Source organism: Chiloscyllium plagiosum, unplaced genomic scaffold, assembly GCF_037043375.1.
Source record: "Chiloscyllium plagiosum isolate Xiang-an unplaced genomic scaffold, Cpla_swu_hap1 HiC_scaffold_34, whole genome shotgun sequence".
NCBI classification, from domain to species: domain Eukaryota; kingdom Metazoa; phylum Chordata; class Chondrichthyes; order Orectolobiformes; family Hemiscylliidae; genus Chiloscyllium; species Chiloscyllium plagiosum.
The window spans coordinates 52,455,846-52,476,664 of record NW_028270172.1 but is presented as its reverse complement, the minus strand read 5'-3'; the positions used below and the strand labels follow the sequence as shown (position 1 = coordinate 52,476,664).

Here is a 20,819-nt window from a genome sequence, read left to right as displayed (position 1 = left end):
TTTATTACATTGTAATCTGCCTATTGTCTTGACGTATCAGGAATCACTGTGCTGTCTTGCATGTTTTGGACTTCATGCCACCATTTGTAGGATTGTGTAGTTTGTGCTGTCCATGTAGCACCTTGGACCAGGAGGAATGGTGTCTCGCTTTTATTGTATTAATTATATATGGTAAAAATGATAAATATATCTACTGCTGACTCTTGTGTTGTGAAAACTCTTGTCAAAAGTACCTGAATCTGCACCTTAAATGCTGTCAGCTGCAGGACTATGGTCTATGGACAGAAAAGTGAATTAGAAACAGCATCTGTGTCTCAAGTTGGCCTGGGACAAAATGAGCTGCAAGAGTACAGAAGAGGGCCAAGCATTTCTGTGGTTCCATGGTTCTAACACCTCCTAAAACCATATATAGATTGCCAACTTGGGTCCTAATGTGCCCTACTTTGTCCCTAGTGTTTTATATTACACTTATAAAATGTCTTTGGACTTTCTTTAACATTATCCATCAGTATTTTTTCGTATCCTCTTTTTCCATTTCTTTTTTAAGTAACTGGCTGCACTCACTATACTCAAAGGCATCCTGTTTTGAGCACTCGCTCTCTGCTGTAAGCTTCCGTTTTTACCTTATCCAATACCACATATGCCATTGATATCCAGAGTACTCTGTATTTATTAGGCCTACCCTTCACCTTCATAGAAACGTTCTGGTGCTATACCCTCACTATATCATCCTTTTGATTGATTGCTTGGATGTGGATTTTCCTGCAGGTAGCTGCTCCCAGTGCACTTTGGTCAGATCCAGCCTTATCATGTTGAAATCAGCCTTCAGAACCTTTATTTCTGACCCAACTTTATCCTTGGCTTTATCAACAATGACTAAGTCTTTCTGAATGTTGGTCTTCATCACTGCTGTGCTTTCCACTGACTGATTTACCAATGCCATCTTTGTTCCCTAAAATTAGGCCAGCATCATTCTCTCTTTTTATATGATGGCTTAAAAAGAAACTCTTCTGGACACATTTTAAGAATTCTAACCCCCTGCCGTTCACGCTTTGTCCACCCCAGTAAATATTGGGAAAGCTGAAATCCCTTACAATTATTATCCTACTATTTCTACACTTTTGAGATTTGCCTAGGAAACTGTATTTCTCTCCCTGTCTGGGAGTCCTGTTACAAGAGATCAGTTACATTTTTAGTTCTACAGCTTCTTGTTGTGCTTTTCTTCCCCTAGTGAAATTTTCAGTTTAATGCTCTTTCATTTCTGTGACCTGCGTGAAAGGATATGATAAGATTTCTCATTGAAAAGTTTAATTGGAGTTGGTTTCTGCCAATCAGTTTAGGTTCAAGATTATTCTGGTTGTCCATGACACAGCTGCATTCCTAATAATCTGAATCCCATTTATTGACTGAAATCTGGTTAGTTCCTCCTTCAAATCCTGAGACTTTGTTATTCCACTTCCCATAGCAGGATGGTACAGCTTACCTTTTAGGTACTGCTATGCTTATTCGGATCGGCTTTCCTCCTAATCCTTTGCTGTTCTGACATTCTTCCAAAGCTTTTTTCTGTTCTGCTTCATCAGAAAACCTGACAAACCCAAAACCTCTAGCAAAAGAAGAACAGATAACTGTTTACATTGCAGCCATCTTATGGAATGAACTGGCTTGAATCAACAGATTGTAAATGGTTTGAACCACATAATATTAGAGTTATTACTTTACATCTGAGGTACCATCAGTCCAAGTATTTGGGATCCTTGTTAATCCTAGCTGGGACAGAAAGAACGTTCTTATTCAATGTATGGCATGTTTTTCATTAGCCACTGTGGTTTATTAAAAAAAAGGGCTGTTGCATAACAGTGATCATTAAGTGGCCATTTAACATAAGTTATAACTAAATTTCACATTACTTAAAACAAAGACATACAAATTACATTGATAACTGCAGTTTGCTGAGAAGTCTTTCTCTAAGGTGTCTGTAGAAGTATAAGCTCGAAGCATTGACACAAAACAGTTATAATACCTTGAGTTTCCAGATGTGTCTGTCACCACTTTTCCACCTCTACAAGATGGATATTTTTTCACAAAGTAATCATAGAGGTGAAAATCATCAACTTCAGGAGAGAGATCGCCCACAAATATGGAATATTCCTGGCTGTTGAACAAGACGTATTGCATGAAAATGTAGTTGGAGCCAAATGCAACGGAAGCACTACCTTCTGTATTCTAACTTAAGGATAATAGACATTGGAAGCATTTCTATAAAGTCCAACAAAAAGCACATTTGACAAAATACAGTAATATGCTCATGTTGTCTGCAAAGGTTCAAACTGATATGCATATAAAACCTTGATCAGAACAACTAGGAGTATGCAATTCAGCCCCGTGAGCCTGCTCTGCACTCAATACAATCAAGACTGCTCTCCTTTCAGGATCAACTCAATTCCATTAGATTATATCTCTTCTCATTCTTCTAACCTCTACGTTATTTGTTTTCTGTTTTTTTACCTTTAGAAAACTATTAGTAGTGAACAAAGCAAAGTTTAAGCCATGGTGTGGATATCTCGAGGTCTCTCCTGCCCTAAGCAGAAGTATTCATCTTGATCGGAAGGACCAATGGGCTGAGGGGTGGCAGATCCAGTTTAATTTAGATTAATGTGAGCTGCGGCATTTTGGAAAGGCAAATCAGTGCAGGGCTTATACACTTAATGCTAAGGCCTTGGAGATGTTGCTGAACAAAGAGACCTTGGAATGCGGGTTCATAGTCCCTTGAAAGTGGAGTTGCATGGAGCTAGGGTAGTGAAGGCATTTGGTACGCTTGCCTTTATTAATCAGAGCATTGAGTATAGGAGTTGGAGGTCAGGAGTCATTGGTTAAGCCACTTTCCGAATACTCCATTAAATTCTGCTACAGGAAGGATAGTGTTAAATTTTAAAGGTTTGAGAAAAGATTAACAAGGAAGTTACAAGGGTTGGAGGGTTGAGCTATAGGGAGAGGTTGAATAGGCTGGGGCTATTTTCTTGTGTGTCGGAAGCTGACAGGTTATGCTATTTTATAAGCCTTATGTTTATAAAATCATGAGGGGCATGGACAGGGTGAACAGCCAAGGTTTAGGATTTAGGATTAGTGACCATAAGATTTAGGTTGGCTATGGAAAAGAGTAAAGGACTATCTGGAATAAGAAAAATTCACTCGGGGAAAGCCAACTTTAATGGGAAAAGAATGAATGTGGCCCAGATAAATAGACATCAAAGAGTAACATGCAAAACTATAACTGAACACTGATACCCTCTAAAAGGTATAGTTTAAGTAGACTTAAGGTATAAAGATAAAACAGAAGAAGTGATCCTACAGACAGTTGCCAGATGGATCAAATAATTGAGAACTAAGTTAAATATAGAAGGTACAGAGGGAAATTGAGAATAAAAGAAAAACAACATATGCAAATAGACTGGCAGCTAACACAACAGGGAACCTGGATGTGTTCTATATGCATATAAGTAGTAAGTGGATGGTGAGAAGGAAGAGTTAGTGGACCACAATGGGAACTTACACATGGATGCAAGGGACATGGTGAAGGAATGAAATGAATACTTTGCTTTCATTTTTCGAAGATGCTGCTGCATAGATCATGTTGAAAGAGGAGGTAGTTCATCACTTGAAGGGTTAAAAATTGATTTGGAATCAGTTTTAGATAGGCTGTGCTTAATGTTGATAAAGGACCAGGACCGGATGAGTAGGATCCAAGGATACTGATGGAATTGTGAATGGAAATTGGAAGGGAACTGGCCACAATTTTCCAATCTTCCTTAGACTCAGAGATGATGCCAGAAAAGTGGAGAATTTTAAATATTATGACGTTATTCAAAAAAGATGAGCCCAGTTACTACAAATCAAGTAATTTAACTTCCGATGGGGAAGTTTTTAGAAATGATAGCTCAGGACAAAATTGATAGTTACTTAACAAATGCAAATCTTCTCCTTGGAGATGAGAATTTAAAAGATTTGACAGAGATATTCAAAATCATGAGGGATCAGCACAGATTAGTTTAGGGAGAAAACTGTTCCCACAGGTAGAAGGAGCAAGAATCAAGATTTAAGAGTACTGACAAAAGAAGTAATAGTGATATAAGGGAAAAAAAATCATGCAGTGAGTGATTAAGGTTTGATATTGTATGGTAGAGTGGAGTTGAGACTTTCAAAAGGGAATCGGACAATTATCTGAAAAGCAAAATTTTCAAGGTAATGAGGAAAAGGCGGGTGAATTGCTCATTCCAGGAGGCAGCACAGGCACAAAAGTATGAATGGATTTCATGTGTTCTGCCACAACTCGATGGTTCTAGACCATCAAAACCTAAATCTGATTCCCTCTGCACAATTCCTGCCTTGCATGTATATTTCAAGGATTTTCGTTAGTTATAAACAAAAGTTTATTTGGAATGGAGCCTGCAAGAATTTTCCATAACACATATTCTTGAGAATGAAACATGATTTGAAGACTTCAACTGCTGTTGCAGTTGAAAATGCTTTCAACAAAGTGAAGGATCTGTTTTGTGTTAAATGTCTTATGCTGGAAAAGAATGAGATCAAAAGTCAATTTTTTAAACTCAGTTTCAGATTTATTCACAAACTAAGATATTACAAATGTATATCTTCAAACTCTGCAACCCACTGTGCCCATCAGAGATAAATCTCTTTAAACCTCTCTTTGGCACCAATAAATCAATTAAGTGCCCTGCGTGAAATAGCAATAAAATCCAATGTGATGAAAACAAAAGTGTTTACATAAAGTTTTAAGATTTAATCAAACCATAATTCCTGGTGTCAATGATGCACGCCAGCCTCACTACCCCAGTGTCTATCAGTTATGGTAGGCGTCAAGTGTATCAGTGGACACCCCCCCTCTCCAGGGAGGCCCTGTATTGGATGCAATCACAGGAAGCAGTAAGTCAGGCCAAACAACCCAAGTATCTCTTTATGTGAACGAGTAACTATCCAGTCAGTGCCTCTACCTGTATAAAACACATCCTTAATTTATAAGACTTATATGAGACTGATTTAGTTTTCATTCCACTCCCGTACAAATAGAATGCTTAGATGGAATCACAATCCCAGTGTCACTGACAGTCAAAAAACTGAACAAGCATGTTCTATTCCACCACAGAAAACGTTTTAAATAATTGCATTATGTGCAGTAGTACATAATATATTGTGTGATATATAGCATCAGTTTTTAGTTTTTATAGAGCATCAATTTTTATAGCATTATTTTTACAGCATCAGTTTGCAAAATGAAAATAATAAATTAGTTCTATAAATTTCTAGTCTGCAGTTTATAAAGCGTACAGACTAGTTTATAATTGAGTGTTTTAAGTGTTTTCAAATTTGGCAGTTTTGTCATTTTATAATTACTTGAATTAGAACTTTGAATCCTTTATTACAATTGATTTTTCTCATGAAAGAGTGCTGTTTCCAATAATTCTCCTCTTACACCCAATAAAAATTTGTATAAATGGAAAATAATAGAATACAGAGGGTAAAAAAGTCAAAATGGACAAAAATACATACCCTACATCTGCTTTTTTTCCATAGGTTGCATAATTCAACTTGAATTTTTTGGGCTGTACATATAAAACAAGGAAAATTAGAATTTTATCAGTATCCGTTTCAAATACAGTAAAAGGAAAGACATGCATTTATCTACTTTTCATAATCACAAAATATTTTAACATTCAATTAAGACATTCTGAAGTCTTGTGACTTTTGGAATGTGGGAAATGCAGCAGCCAATTTACAAACAGTGAGTTCATATAAATTACATGGTAAGAATCAAAACAATTGTTTGTGATTTTGATTAAGGGATATACTGACTTGGATGCCAGGGATCATCTTTGCTCTTCTTTGAAATAGTATCATCAGATATTTATGTACACCAAAGAGAACTGATAAGGCCTCTCATCAGAAAGACTGCACTTACAACAATGCAGCATTTCCTCAGTACCACACTTAAAAGATCAACCTTGATTTTATGCTTAAGTTTTGGAGTGGTAGATAAATCCAAACATCTGAAGTTGAGACAATGACAGCCATTCAGTGAAGAGATTTACCGGATTTGAACCTGGCAAAGGCTTCCCATTTAGTTTATGAAGACAACGATCAGCTGCAGTTTGGTCAGCTAATTCCACAAAGCAATATCCTGCGAGTGTTCTGAAATTAAACCAGACATCAATGTGCAGAAAACCAATGTGCAGGACCACAGAGAATAATGCAATCACATCGTACTCACAAAAGGCTTCAAAGCTGAATTTTATGTAAGCTATGCAAAAGATTTCATTTTATATTTTGCAATAGTTTTGATTGCAGTATGCAGCAAAGTCTTTCCATGTTAAATATGTAAGTAGTATTTTGTAAGTGTACCATTTTGCTGAAGCCATACACATGCTACTAACTTAGTGAATTAGCTATGTTTCATGAGTGTTGACAGGACACTTAAATGAAACCAATATAGGTCTTGAAAATTAACATTGTTTCTCCCCAGAGACTTTCTGACCTGCTGTGCCTCCACCATTTTCTGCTTTTGTTTCCAGGCAGGATGATCATGATACATTTGACACCCATATGCACACACTGTCCAGCAATGTCCAACAATATTCCATATTTAAGCATAAAAATACACTGACATATTTCATTATTAATAGGGACAGAGCAGTAGTGAGGAATTCAGATCTGTTTATTTATAATTCCCTATTAGTACTTATCATCAGTGCAACATCTCATACCTAAAAGGCATATCATCTCTTCTACCTCAACTAACTACAGTGAATTGCAAAGGGATATGTGTACAATTGTACCTCCTTCTTCAGAAACAACGTGAAATCATTCATTATAAGGCTCAAAGAGCACAGCATATCCCTGACGTCTAAATTTAAAGTTTTAGCAAAGCCTCCAGTTGCTAAAGATAGCACACTTAGGAAAAATGACAAAACATATGATACTATAGATTTACCATGCAAACTAGTGGCCTACATGTCAGTCATTGAAAATGAAAGGATAGGCCTTCCTGGCACTGGACAGCAGCAGGAAACCCAACTGTCCCACTCTTGTCCAGGGCGAGGTTATTAACCAACTTCTAGACCACCAAGATAGAGCCTAATCCATAGCAGAGTCATATTCTGAGTGTAGGAGTATGAAATTTATGTACTTTTGCAAGATTTTAGGGAGACAATGCCTGACTACTGATGGAGATCAGCAATCAGAAAATCTTAGCTGCCTCACATTTACAGGCCTTGCCAAACAGTTGACAGGTATATGGACAGGTACATGGAGGAACATCTTAAAATTCTGCTTCAATCAATGCTTTCACCAATGGAGCACTCATCAAGTATTACTTCAGAAAAACAAAGTGACATGTTGTAAATGCCCGTCCTGCCTCATTACCATTAACTGAGTACCAAACCTGCAGCAGCATTCTACTGCCTCATTGAAAATTGAGTAAAGCAGATTTTAACCCTTTTCCCTGTTCTTTTCTTCCCTGGTAACGTAAATAGAGATAAGAGTGGGCAAACATCAGGAACATCATCAGCTTTGAAATTGCTGCAGACTTGACAGAAGAAAAAGGTTAGAGATATTGATTGGGACTTGTTGTCAGACAAAATCATAACAGGAAAAATAATCAAAGAAGTTTGACCTATATTATATGCGTGTTGACTGATAAAGAGCCAATCCCAGTTTCCATCTTTTGATCCCTTGCAGCCTTTGAAACCTTGTAGTTCTTTAAATAGAGGGTTTCTCTATTGAAATAAAAACTCTTGACCAAAATCTATGCCCCTAATGCTATATAGACCCCCATCCCTTAAGTTTATCCAATTTGATTAGGTCTCCTCTCAGCCTCTTCTGAAACAAAGAAAATAAAACAAGCCTGTCCAATCTTCACATAAACTTTAATCCATTTCGTATTTTAATAAAGGATGATGAAAATATCAACAGTGATTTTGCTGATGTTACACCTCCGGAACTCTGAGCTCCAAATAATTCAATGCAATTTTATAGTTGTTTCTTACCCAGTCATTCTGTTGCTAATGATTTTCACATTAACAGTTGGCTCACCCATTGCAGTAAAGGCTTGCTTGATAAAAGTCTCGTCCATATACTGTTCCAGCTAAAAAGGAAGGGAAAAAATGTGATAATAATTTCCTTGTATCCAGTTGATTTTGAGGTATACAACAGTAAGTTCTTTAAAGTACCATTTTAAAAACTTGCCAAGTTCTAAAAATCAATACATGTGGTATACTTAACCAACAGATGGAAGGAAAGTTACTTTAAAAGTTGTTTAGACAAAAGTTAATGCATAATAACCTAAATTTCCCGTATACCAGTAGAAACTCAGGTTTGTGTAAACAGTTTAACTCATTCATAGACAGCATATAACAGCAATAACATACATTTTTATGGAACCCTTCAGAGAGGGTAGCACTTAAATCATTTCACAAGGAACACATAGTATCAACTGCAATCTATGCCAGTGAGGCATGGAAGGCAAAAGTTGGACATATTCCACCAGCTATGCCTGTTTAAGAACCTGGACTTCACTTGGAGAAATAAAATCACCAAAGAAGAAGTGCTACACAAGTCAGAAGCACCTACAGGATATCATGATAGAGAGACGTGCAAAAATAGTATTTTACCTTCTGGATGTACACTTGTAGCCAAAAAATGGAGGTCAAAGTTATTTTCTCCCTTTCTTGAAGGCCTCCCATTACTCTTATAGTTGCTTACTTTCAACTAACTGATTCTAGACCACTTTTGCCAAATCATATTTTAGCTAAGTAAAATTAACTTTCCTCATTAAGTTCTTTGCCCTTTCTCAACATTCTAAATCACATGAATAATGATTACTACCACAAACATATTCTCCCACTGTACTCTTTTTATCTGTCCAGCTTCATTCCCTAAAACAAAGTCCAGAAGGATCCCTATACTTTTGGGCCTTGCCATATCCTGGCTAAAAAAGTTATAAATGCACTTTAAGAATTCATAGAATCACACAGTACAGAAGAGGCCCTTTGCCCTAACAAATCTGCACTGACAAAAAAACTAAGTCTATGCAAGCTCAACCTTCCAGCACTAGACCCATAGCCATAGCCTTGAATGTAATGACACTTCAAATGCTCACCCCGTACTTTTTGAAGGTTGTGAGGTTTCCCGCCTCAACCTCCCTCTCAAACAGTGCACTCCAAATTCCCATCATCCTTTGATAAAACATTTTTCATCAAATCCCTTTAAACCTCTCACTTCTCATCTTAAGATTATGCCCCATTGTTATTGACCCTTCACCTGTGGGAATAGCTGCTTTCTATCCATCCTGACCATGCCCCTCATAATCTTAAACACTTCCAACAGGTCTCCCTTCATCCATCTATGTTCCAGAGTAAATAAGCTGAAAAATGTATTGCTGGAAAAGCGCAGCAGGTCAGACAGCATCCAAGGAGCAGGAGAATCGACGTTTCGGGCATAAGCCCTTCTTTAGGAATGAGGGAGGTGTGCCAAGCAGGCTAAGATAAGGGACTTGGGGGAGGGGCGATGGTAATGTGATAGGTGGGAGGTGGTTAAGGTGAGGGTGATAGGCCGGAGAGGGGGTGGGGGTGGAGAGGTCGGGAAGAAGATTGCAGGTCAAGAAGGCGGTGCTGAGTCCGAGGGTTGGGACTGAGATAAGGTGGGGGGAGGGGAAATGAGGAAACTGGAGAAATCTGCATTCATCCTTTGTGGTTGGAGAGTTCCTAGGCGGAAGATGAGGCACTCTTCCTCCAGCCGTCGTGTTGCCATGGTCTGGCGATGGAGGAGGCCAAGGACCTGCATGTCCTTGGCAGAGTGGGAGGGGGAGTTAAAGTGTTCAGCCACGGGGCGGTTGGGTTGGTTGGTGCGGGTGTCCAAGAGGTGTTCTCTGAAACGTTCCGCAAGTAGGCAGCCTGTCTCCCCAATGTAGAGGAGGCCACATTGGGTGCAGCGGATGCAGTAAATGATGTGTGTGGAGGTGCAGGTGAATTTGTGACAGATATGGAAGGATCACTTGGGGCCTTGGAGGGAAGTGAGGGGGGAGGTGTGGGCGCATGTTTTGCATTTCTTGCGGTTGCAGGGGAAGGTGCCGGGAGTGGGGGTTGGGTTGGTGGGGGGTGTGGACCTAACGAGGGAGTCGCGGAGGGAGTGATCTTTCCAGAACGCTGATAGGGGAGGGGAGGGAAATATATCCCTGGTGGTGGGGTCTGTTTGGAGGTGGCGGAAATGACAAAGGATGATACGATGTATCTGGAGGTTGGTAGGATGGTAGGGGAGGACCAGTGGGGTTCTGTCCTGGTGGCGACTGGAGGGGCGGTGTTCAAGGGCAGAGGAGTGGGAAGTGGAGGAGATGCGGTGGAGAACATCATCAACCATGTCCGAGGGGAAATTGCGGTCTTTGAAGAAGGAGGCCATCTGGGTTGTTCGGTATTGGAATTGGTCCTGCTGGGAGCAGATGTGGCGGAGGTGAAGGAATTGGGAATATGGGATGACGTTTTTACAGGGGGCAGGGTGGGAGGAGGTGTAATCTAGGTAGCTGTGGAAGTTGGTCGGTTGAAAGTAAATGTCCGTGTTGATTCGGTCGCCCGAGATAGAAATAGAGAGGTCTAGGAAGGGGAGGGAGGAGTCTGAGACGGTCCAGGTAAATTTGAGGTCGGGGTGGAAGGTATTAGTCAAGTGGATGAACTGTTCAACCTCCTCATGGGAGCACGAGGTAACGCTGATACAGTCATCGATGTAGCAGAGGAAAAGGTGAGGGGTGGTGCCAGTGTAGCTGCGGAAGATGGACTGTTCCACATATCCGACGAAGAGTCAGGCATAGCTGGGGCCCATGCGGGTGCCCATGGCTACTCCTTTGGTTTGGAGGAAGTGGGAGGATTGGAAAGAGAAGTTGTTCAGAGTGAGGACCAGTTCAGTCAGTTGAAGAAGGGTGTCAGTGGAAGGGTACTGATTGGGTCGGCAGGAAAGGAAGAAGCGGAGAGCTTTGAGGCCTTCGTGATGGGGGATGGAGGTGTATAGGGACTGGATGTCCATGGTGAAGATTAGGCGTTGGGGACCGGGGAAGCGAAAATCATGGAGGAGGTGGAGGGCGTGGATGGTGTCCCGAACGTAGGTGGGGAGTTCTTGGACTAAGGGGGACAGGACGGTGTCGAGGTATGCAGAGAGGAGTTCGGTGGGGCAGGAGCAGGCTGAGACAATGGGTCGGCCGAGGCAGTCAGGTTTGTGGATTTTGGGCAGGAGGTAGAAACGGGCGGTGCGGGGTTGTGGGACTATGAGGTTGGAGGCGGTGGATGGGAGATCCCCTGACTGAGGTGATGAGGTTATGGATGGTCTGGGCGATGATGGTTTGGTGATGGGAGGTGGGGTCATGGTCAAAGGGGCAATAGGAGGAGGTGTCCGTGAGCTGTCGTTTAGCCTCAGCGATGTAAAGATTGGTGCGCCAAACTACCACCGCGCCTCCGTTGTCTGCCGGCTTGATAGTGAGGTTGGGGTTGGAGTGGAGGGCTGCACGTTGCGAGGGTGAGAGGTTGGTGTGGGTAAGAGGGGTGGACAGATTCCCTCCCTTCCCCTATCAGCGTTCCGGAAAGACCACTCCCTCCGCGACTCCCTCGTCAGGTCCACACCCCCCACCAACCCAACCTCCACTCCCGGCACTTTCCCCTGCAACCGCAAGAAATGCAAAACATGCGCCCACACCTCCCCCCTCACTTCCCTCCAAGGTCCCAAGTGATCCTTCCATATCCATCACAAATTCACCTGCACCTCCACACACATCATTTACTGCATCCGCTGCACCCGATGTGGCCTCCTCTACATTGGGAAGACAGGCCGCCTACTTGCGGAACATTTCAGAGAACACCTCTGGGACACCCGCACCAACCAACCCAACCGCCCCGTGGCTGAACACTTTAACTCCCCCTCCCACTCCGCCAAGGACATGCAGGTCCTTGGCCTCCTCCATCGCCAGACCATGGCAACACGACGGCTGGAGGAAGAGTGCCTCATCTTCCGCCTAGGAACCCTTCAACCACAAAGGATGAATGCAGATTTCTCCAGCTTCCTCATTTCCCCTCCCCCCACCTTATCTCAGTCCCAACTCTCGGACTCAGCACCGCCTTCTTGACCTGTAATCTTCTTGCCGACCTCTCCGCCCCCACCCCCTCTCCGGCCTATCACCCTCACTTTAACCTCCTTCCACCTATCGCATTTCCAACCCCCATCCCTACCTTTTATCTTAGCCTGCTTGGCACACCTCCCTCATTCCTGTAGAAGGGCTTGTGCCCGAAACATTGATTCTCCTGCTCCTTGGATGCTGCCTGACCTGCTGGGCTTTTCCAGCAACACATTTTTCAGCTCTGATCTCCAGCGCTCACTTTCTCCAGAGTCAATAATCCAATCTTTTCTAGTATTTCTTCATAGCTAAATTGCTCCATCCCAAGCAACATCACGTTGAACCTCCCCTTCCCCACTCCCTCCAGTGGAATCACATCCTTCCTATAATGTGGTGACCAGAACTACACACCGTACTCCAGCTGACGTCAAAACTCTGTACAGCTTCAGCACATTCTCCCTGTTCTTATTATCTATGCCACAACTACGATTGGGCCATAATGGAGATGTGGGTTTCACAGGGGCAGTGACGGTTGCTTGATGTTCCAGGGTTTAGAACATTTAAAAAGAACAGGGAGAGTGTAAAAAGAGGAGGGGATGTAGCATTGCTAATCAGAGAGTGCATCACAGCTACCGAAACGAAGGTTGTTGAGGAAGGTTTGCCTACTGAGTCAGTATGGGTGGAAGTTAGGAACAGCAAGGGAACAGCCACCGCATTGGGGGTTTTCTACAGATCACCTAATAGCAGTAGAGAGATTGAAGATCTCATAGGCTGGCAGATTTTGAATAAATGCAAGAGTAGCAGGGTTGTTGTTATGACTGATTTCAACTTTCTCAATATCAACTGGAACCTCCTAAGTGCAGATGGTTTGGATGGAGCCAATTTTGTCGGGTATGTTCAGGAGGGTTTCCTTACTCAGTATGCAGACAAGGGGAGAGGCCATTTTGAATTTGGTGCTTGGCAACGAGCCAGGACAGGTGTCAGATCTCGCGGTCGGTGAGCACTTTGGTGAAAGTGATCACAAATGTCTCACATTTAGCACAGCCTTGGAGAGTGAAAGGTGCAGTTACTGAGGGAAGATATTTAATTGGGGAAAAGGAAATTATGACGCTATCAGACAGGAGTTGGGAATACAGACTGGGAGCAACAGAAAGGGCACAGCAGACATGTGGAGACTGTTTAAGGAGCAGTTGTTGCGAGTGATGCACAAATTTGTTCCTCTGAGGCAGGTAAGAAGTGATAAGATTAAGGAACCTTGGATGACGAGAACAGAGAAGCTTCTCGTCAAAAGGAAGAAGGCAGCTTACGTAAGGTGGAGGAAACAAGGATCTAGCACAGCTTTAGAGGATTACAGGCTTGCTAGAAATGAGCTCCAAAATGGACTGAGGAGAGCCAGGATGGGGCATGAGAAAGGCTTGGCAAGAAGGATTAGGGAGAACCCAAAGGCATTTTACTCATAAGTGAGGAATAAGAGAATGATCAGGGAGAAGGTAGGGCTGATCAGGGATAGCGGAGGGAACTTGTGCGTGGAGTCTGAGCAGAAAGGGGAAGCCCTAAATAAGTTTTTTGCTTCAGTTTGCACCAAGGAAAGGGACCTTGTTGTAAATGAAAACTTAGAGGAGCTGAGATATAGTCTTGACCAGATCAAGATTGATGAAGATGATGCGCTAGAAATTTTGGAAAACATTAAGATTGGGCCAGATTCCTCCACCTTACGTAAGCTGCCTTCTTCCTTTTGACGAGAAGCTTCTCTGTTCTCGTCATCCAAGGTTCCTTAATCTTATCACTTCTTACCTGCCTCAGAGGAACAAATTTGTGCATCACTCGCAACAACTGCTCCTTAAACAGTCTCCACATGTCTAGGCTGCTCCGAGAAGTAAGAAAGGAGCTGGCAAGGATATTTGCCTCCTCACTCTCTACAGGAGTCGTACTGGAGGATTGGAAGGATGCGAATGTTGTTCCACTTTCCAAGAAGGGTAATAGGGAAATCGCTGGCAATTACAGACCAGTCAGTCTTACATCTGTGGTCAGCAAAATTGTGGAAAGAATTCTGAGGGATAGGATTTATGACCACAGTAGCGCCTCAACTTACGAACTTAATCCGTTCCGGGACCCAGTTCGCGAATCAATTTTTCCCATTGTTCGGATAGCGTAAGAATGCTTGGACATAGCAACGAACGCTGGTCACAGTGCGTGCGCCAAAGACGAACTGAATGAGATCACGCGGGGCCAGAGAGCTTTTGCATTCAATAAGGGCGTAGCAAAGCAGAACAATGAAACCACGTGGTCGCACATGGGCTTTTTGCGTTCTTACCTTCGTTCGTACCTTGAATTTCGTACGTACGTTGAAGCAAAATTTTACGTACAATCCTGTTCCGTAAACGATTTGTTCGTGAACGGGGTCGTTCGTATGTAGAGGCGCTACTGTATTTGGCAAAGCATAGTGTGATTAAAGGCAGTCAGCATGGCTTTGTGAGGGGCAGGTCATGCCTCACAAACCTTATTGAGTTCTTTGAGGAGGTGTCAAGACAGGTTGACGATGATGGATTTCAGCAAGGCATTTGATAGGGTTCCCCATGGTAGGCTCATTCATAAAGTCAGGAAGTATGGGATACAGGGAGATTTGGCTATCTGGACTCAGAATGAAAGTATTCTGCCTGGAAGACAGTATTGAGTGGGGTCCTGCAGGGCTGTGTTCTTGGGCCTCTGTTCTTTGTAGTTTTTATAAATGACTTAGATGAGGGGTGGGTTAGTAAGAAGGTTGGATTGATCGTATAGACGGCAGCTGTAGGCTGCAGCGCGACATAGACAGGATGCAGAGCTGGGCTGAGAAATGGCAGATGGAGTTCAACCTAGATAAATGTGAAGTGATGCATTTTGCAAGGTTGAAGTCAAATGCTGAATATAGGATTAAAGACAGGATTCTTGGCAGTGTGGAGGAACAGAGGGATCTGGGTGTGCAAGTGGATATGGTTGTTCAGAAAGCATATGGTGTTTTGGCTTAACAGGGGGATCGAGTTTAAGAGCCTCAAGGTTTTGCTGCAGCTCTACAAGTCCCTGATGAGACCACACTTGCAATATTGTGTCCAATTCTGGTCGCCCTACTATAGGAAAGATACAGAGGCTTTAGAGAGGGTGCAAAGAAGGTTTACCCAGGATGCTGCCTGTTCCTATGAAGAAAGGTTGAATACGTTCAGACTTTTCTCTCTGGAGAGAAGGAGGAAGAGAGGAGACCTGATCGAGGTGTACAAATAATGAGAGGAACAGATAGAGTCAATAGCCAGAGACTTTTTTCCAGGGCAGGATTGACTGGTATGAGAAGTCATAGTTTAAAGATATTAGATGGAAAGTATAAAGGAGACATCAGAGGTAGGTTCTTTATGCAGAGAGTTGTGAATGCATGGAATGCATTACCAGCTGTGGTGGTGGAAGCAAAGTCATTGGGGACATTTAAGCGACTGCTGGACATGCACATGGATAGTAATGAGTTGAGTGGGGCGTAACTTTACATTAGGATTAAACCTCGGCACAACATCGTGGGCCAAAGGGCTTGTTCTGTGCTGTACCTTTCAATATTCTATGTTCTAACTGATAAAGACGTGTCTTAACAATCCTATTATGCTGTCCTGCCATCTTCAGGGATATCGAGTCATATAGCACGGAAACAGACCCTTGGTCCAACCAGTCCATTACGAACGTAATCACAAACTAAACTAGTGCCACCTGCATGCTCCTGGCCTATATCGCTCCAAACCTTTCCAATTCACGTACTTATCTAAGTGTCTTATAAATGCTGGATCTGTACCACATCCACCACTTCCTCAGGAAGTCATTCCACACATGAACCACCCTCTGTAAAACATTTGCTCCTTGTTTCTATTAAACCGTTCTCCTATCACCTTAAAAATGTGCCCCATCGTCTTGAAATGCCCCGTCCAAAGGATAAGAGACCTACCATTAACCCTATCCACACCTTTCATGATTTTATAAATCCTAGAAGGTCAATTCTCAACCTCTATGCTCCAATGAAATATCCAGTCTTTCTTGATAACTCAAATCTTCCATACCTGGCAACATCCTGGCAGAGTGAAAAATGTGTTGCTGGAAAAGCACAGCAGGTCAGGCAGCATCCAAGGAGCACGCTTTTCCAGCAACACATTTTTCAGCTCTGATCTCCAGCATCTGCAGTCCTCACTTTCTCCTAACATCCTGGCAGAGCTCTTCTATCTTTCCTACAGCAGGGGAGCAAGAACTGCACACAGTATTCCAGAAGAGGCCTCACCAACATCTTGTACAATGTCAATATGACATTCCAACTCCTATACTCAAAGGGCTGAGTGATGAAGGCAAGCTTACCAAATGTCTTCTGAACCATCCCCCATGTATACGTAATGCAAACTTCTAAGAATTATGTATAAGAATTATGTATTTGAACCCCTAGATCCCTATGGTCTATCACATTACTTACCACAAGGCCTTACCATTGGGTGGCTCGGTGGTTCAGTGGTTAGCACTGCTGCCTCATAGCACCATGCACCTGGATTTGATTTTGCCTTTGGACAACTGTCCGTGTGAGGTTTGCACATTCTCCTAGTGTCTGTGTGGGTGTCCACTGGGTGCTCCAGGTTCCCTCAACAGTCCAAAGATTAGGTGGATTTGTCATGCTAAATTATCGTTAGTGTTCAGGGATATGTGTAGATTAGGTGCGTTAGCCATTGGTAATGCAGGGTTGCAGGGATAGGGTAGGATGATGGGTCTGGGTGCGATGCTCTTCAGAAGGTCAGTGTGGACTTGTTGGGCCAAATGGCTGTTTCCACACTGTAGGGATTCTCATATAAAATATTCTAATATAATTGTATAAGTCCTACTCCTGTTTGTTGTACCAATATTATTGCATTTATTCAGACTGAATACCATCTGCCCATTGACCCATGTAATCTTGAAAACCTTCTTCACTATCTACTACTCCACCAATTTTGGTGCCATTTGCAAACTTACCAACCATCCCTTCTACAGTCGCATCCAAATCATTTACATAAAATGTCAAACAAAAGAGAACCCAGAACCATTCCCTGTGGAAAACTGCTGGTGACAGGTCTCCAGTCTGAAAAACAACTTTCTACCACCACCACCACTCTTGTCTCCTGCTGGTCAGCCAATTATGACAAACAACCAGGAAGCTCTCTGTTCCCCTGAGCTTCCTAGTGTCTACACATTCTTATGTTCTTAATATTGTTTCTATTACTATAGGGTGGCTGTAATTCCTACTAATATTATCATATTCTTTTGAATCTCAAATATCTGCCCACATTTTTGCATTCCCATCTGCTTTTGACAATAAAGGGGCCTATAAAACACACCAATATTAATTTCCTCCTTTTATGATTACGTTAGATTACTTACAGCGTGGAAACAGGCCCTTCGGCCCAAGTCCACATCGACCCTCTGAAGAGCAACCCACCCAGACCCATTCCCCGACATTTACCCCTTCACCTAACACTACGGGCAATTTAACATGGCCAATTCACGTAACCTGCACATCTTTGGACTGTGGGAGGAAACCGGAGCGCCCGGAGCAAACCCAAACAGACACGGGGAGAATGTGCAAACTCCACACAGCCAGTTGCGTGAGGCGGGAATTGAACCCGGGTCTCTGGCGCTGTGAGGCCACTATGCCACCATACCATTCTGCAGTTCAACCCATATGGCCATATTGGACAATCATTCCAGCATATGATATCACCTCACAGATAAAACTGCATCTGTAACCAATATTGGTATTCCCCCTACTTTTATATCTCCCCTCTGTCTTCCCTAAAAGTCCTATAAGCCAACAATATTATGATGTGGAGATGCCAGTGTTGGGCTGGGGTGGACAAAGTCAGAAGTCACATGACACCAGGTTATAGTCCCAACAGGTGATGGTGTACCTGGTGGGTGATGTTCTTATGTGAGATGGTAGTATCCATAATCGATGATCTGACATGTCTTGCAGAGGCTGCCAAGGCAGGGTTGTATGATGTCATGGTTGCTGTTCTCCTGAAAGCTGGGTAGTTTGTTATGAATAATGGTCTGTTTGGGGTTAGGTGGCCATTTGAAGGCAAGTAGTGGTGGCGTAGGCATGGCTTTGACGAGATCTTTGTCATTATCAATGACATTAGGAAGGTTGCAAAAAACATGGCATGGTTTCTCCACTCCGGAAAAGTGCTGAATGATGGGAAGTACTCTGTCAGTTGTATCCTGTGTCTGTCTTCGGAAGAAGTTGTCGCAGTTTTTGGCTGCGGCACATCAGAATTGTTGAGCATTATATTCCATTCTTATAATGGCAGCATCTGTAGGTAGCCATCACATTCTTCCTCGTTTGAGCAGATCCTGTGTTTACACAGGGCTTGTCCACGGAGGATGGCTTCTTTAATGTTTCGGTGGAAGCTGGAGAATTGGAGCATCGTGGGCCTTATGGCAGACTGAGGGGTCTGTCGTTGATGCAGATGTATGTATCCAAGAATGAAAATAATTCTGAAGAGCGAGTCTGATGGTGGAATGAAAAACTTGTGATATCATCATGTAGTCATTTCAGTGATTCTTCGCCATGAGTCCAAAGAAAGATGATGTCTTTAGTGTAATTGGTATATGGAGTTGGTTGGAGGCCCTGTACGGTGAAGAAGGCTTGCTAGAACCTGTACATAAAAATGCTGGCGTCTTGGGGTGTAAATTTAGTCTCATGCCCGTTCCATGAATCTGGAAAAGGGCTGGTAATCGAAGACGACGACAGTGTGGACGAGGATAAAGCGGATGAGATGTAGGATAGTATTTGGAGACTGGTGGTTGCCGCTGTTAAGTTGCTGCAATGATGCTGTCGTCATGAGGGATGCTGGTGTAGTGTTCCAAAATATCCATCGTGATGAAATCATAGAATCCAAATCATAGAATCCCTACAGTGTGGAAACAGGCCCTTCGGCTCAACACGTCCACACCAACCCTCTGAAGAGTATCCCACCCAGACCCATTCCCCACCCTATTACTCTACACCTCCCCCAGACTAATGCACCTAATGCATCCCTGAACACAATGGGCTATTTAGCTTGGCCAATTCACCTAACCTGCACAGCTTTGAACAGTGGGAGAAAACCAGAGCACCCAGAGGAAACGCACACAGACATGGGAGAATGTGCAAACTCCACTCAGACAATCATCCGAGGTGGAATTGAACCCGGTCCCTGGCGCTGAGAGGAATCCACTGAGCCACTGTTCGACCATGAGGAATGTTCCTGGTTTTACTGACCCATGGATGCTGAGTCTGTGTACGAAGTCTGCGGTGTCATAATAAAAACTGGGGGTTCCTCATATAATGGGTTTCAGGATGCCTTCAATGTAGCCACAGAGGTTCTCACACAGGGACGCATTGCCTGATATGATGGGGTGTAAGGGTTTGTTAGCTTTGTGTATTTTCAGGAAGCAGTAGAAAGGTCCTACGCGCGAGTACACAGGATGAAAGCATATAGGATGCTCTTAAGGTCTGCATCAAGTCTGAGTGGTCAGAGTAGTCAGTTGCTTTAACAGGTGTGTTCTTTGATCAGATCGTTGGGTAACTGTCTGTAGTTTTCCTGATTGTTCAGTCATCAGTGCGTTCAGTCATCAGTGAGCTTCTTTGCAGTAGTACATTGTATATTGTATGCTCCTCCATTACCTGCTGGTTTGATGATGATGTTACACTTGATCTTAAGAACATGTAATGTATTGCGTTGTGCTTGGGTGATGTCCTGGGCACCTTATGAGCATGGCTGATGAAACTGGCATTGATGCATCTGCTTATGGCTTGAGCAATCATGTCAAGTCTAGGGCAGCAGCATTCCGGGCAGGGGTGGAGTTTCAAATCAAATCTTTCTTGTATGGTTGCTGCATTGTGGAATTCTGTCATCTGTTCATGTTCATTAGCTGTCTCATTGGGCTCGCTGCTGACATCTTGGGGCTTGCAGAAGAATTGAGCACTTTGATGAGAACTTCAATTTCATCTGGTTGAAGGGTGTGGTCAGATAAGTTCAAGACGGCCTTCCCTATAGTGGCACCAGTTTTCAACCATGGTATTGGGGGAAGTCTTGGCCTGCATGTAGCTGATGTAGTTCCATTGTCTCATCTGCTTGACAGTTTCATTGCAGCTAGTTTGCTGTGGCCTGAGGGAAAGCTGAAGTTATGGACGCTATCTTAGTTTTAAGGATGCGGTGTCTGCTTTAGAGCTGGTTGAGCAGTGTGCTAGAGGTGCAAGTGCAGAGTGTCTCAGTGTAACCTGTGATGTAAGGTGGCTTGAGTGGGTTCATGGTCTGTAGTCCTTTTGGGATCTTGTCTGCTTTCTTGCATCTCTGTAGAAACTTGATGGCTATGTCAATATGTGCTACATTCTTGTAGATGCTCTCCGCTTTGAGCCAGCGGTTTGTGGTGTTGATGGTAGTCATGATGTGGACATGCCAATTTTGGACTAGGGTGGTCAAAGTTCGTAGTCACATGATACCAGGTTATAGTCCAATAGGTTTATTTAAAATCACAAGCTTTCAGAGGCTGTTGTTTCATCAGGTAAAGTAGACAGAGGTGCACAGGTACAGAATATATAGGCGGAGGGACAATGACAAAATAATGGCAGGTAATTAAAAAATGAGTATGAATA

At 43.0% G+C, this 20,819-nt stretch overlaps 1 protein-coding gene across 5 annotated transcripts in view; it reads right to left on the bottom strand.

Moving 5' to 3' along the window:
- Window positions 1-20,819, bottom strand: part of trnau1apb (tRNA selenocysteine 1 associated protein 1b) — a 67,772-nt gene that overhangs the window by 33,609 nt on the left and 13,344 nt on the right. For 4 of the 5 annotated variants that reach the window (XM_087978679.1, XM_043675385.2, XM_043675384.2 and 1 more), the window contains exons 2-6: window positions 8,058-8,155; window positions 6,105-6,204; window positions 5,566-5,618; window positions 2,021-2,152; window positions 1,484-1,603 (exon numbers count right to left, since the gene is read on the bottom strand). In XM_087978679.1, the coding sequence (XP_087834805.1) occupies window positions 1,484-1,603; window positions 2,021-2,152; window positions 5,566-5,618; window positions 6,105-6,204; window positions 8,058-8,155 (503 nt within the window). The remainder of the gene's footprint in view (window positions 1-1,483; window positions 1,604-2,020; window positions 2,153-5,565; window positions 5,619-6,104; window positions 6,205-8,057; window positions 8,156-20,819) is intronic. The other variant, XM_087978681.1, reaches the window with a different exon arrangement.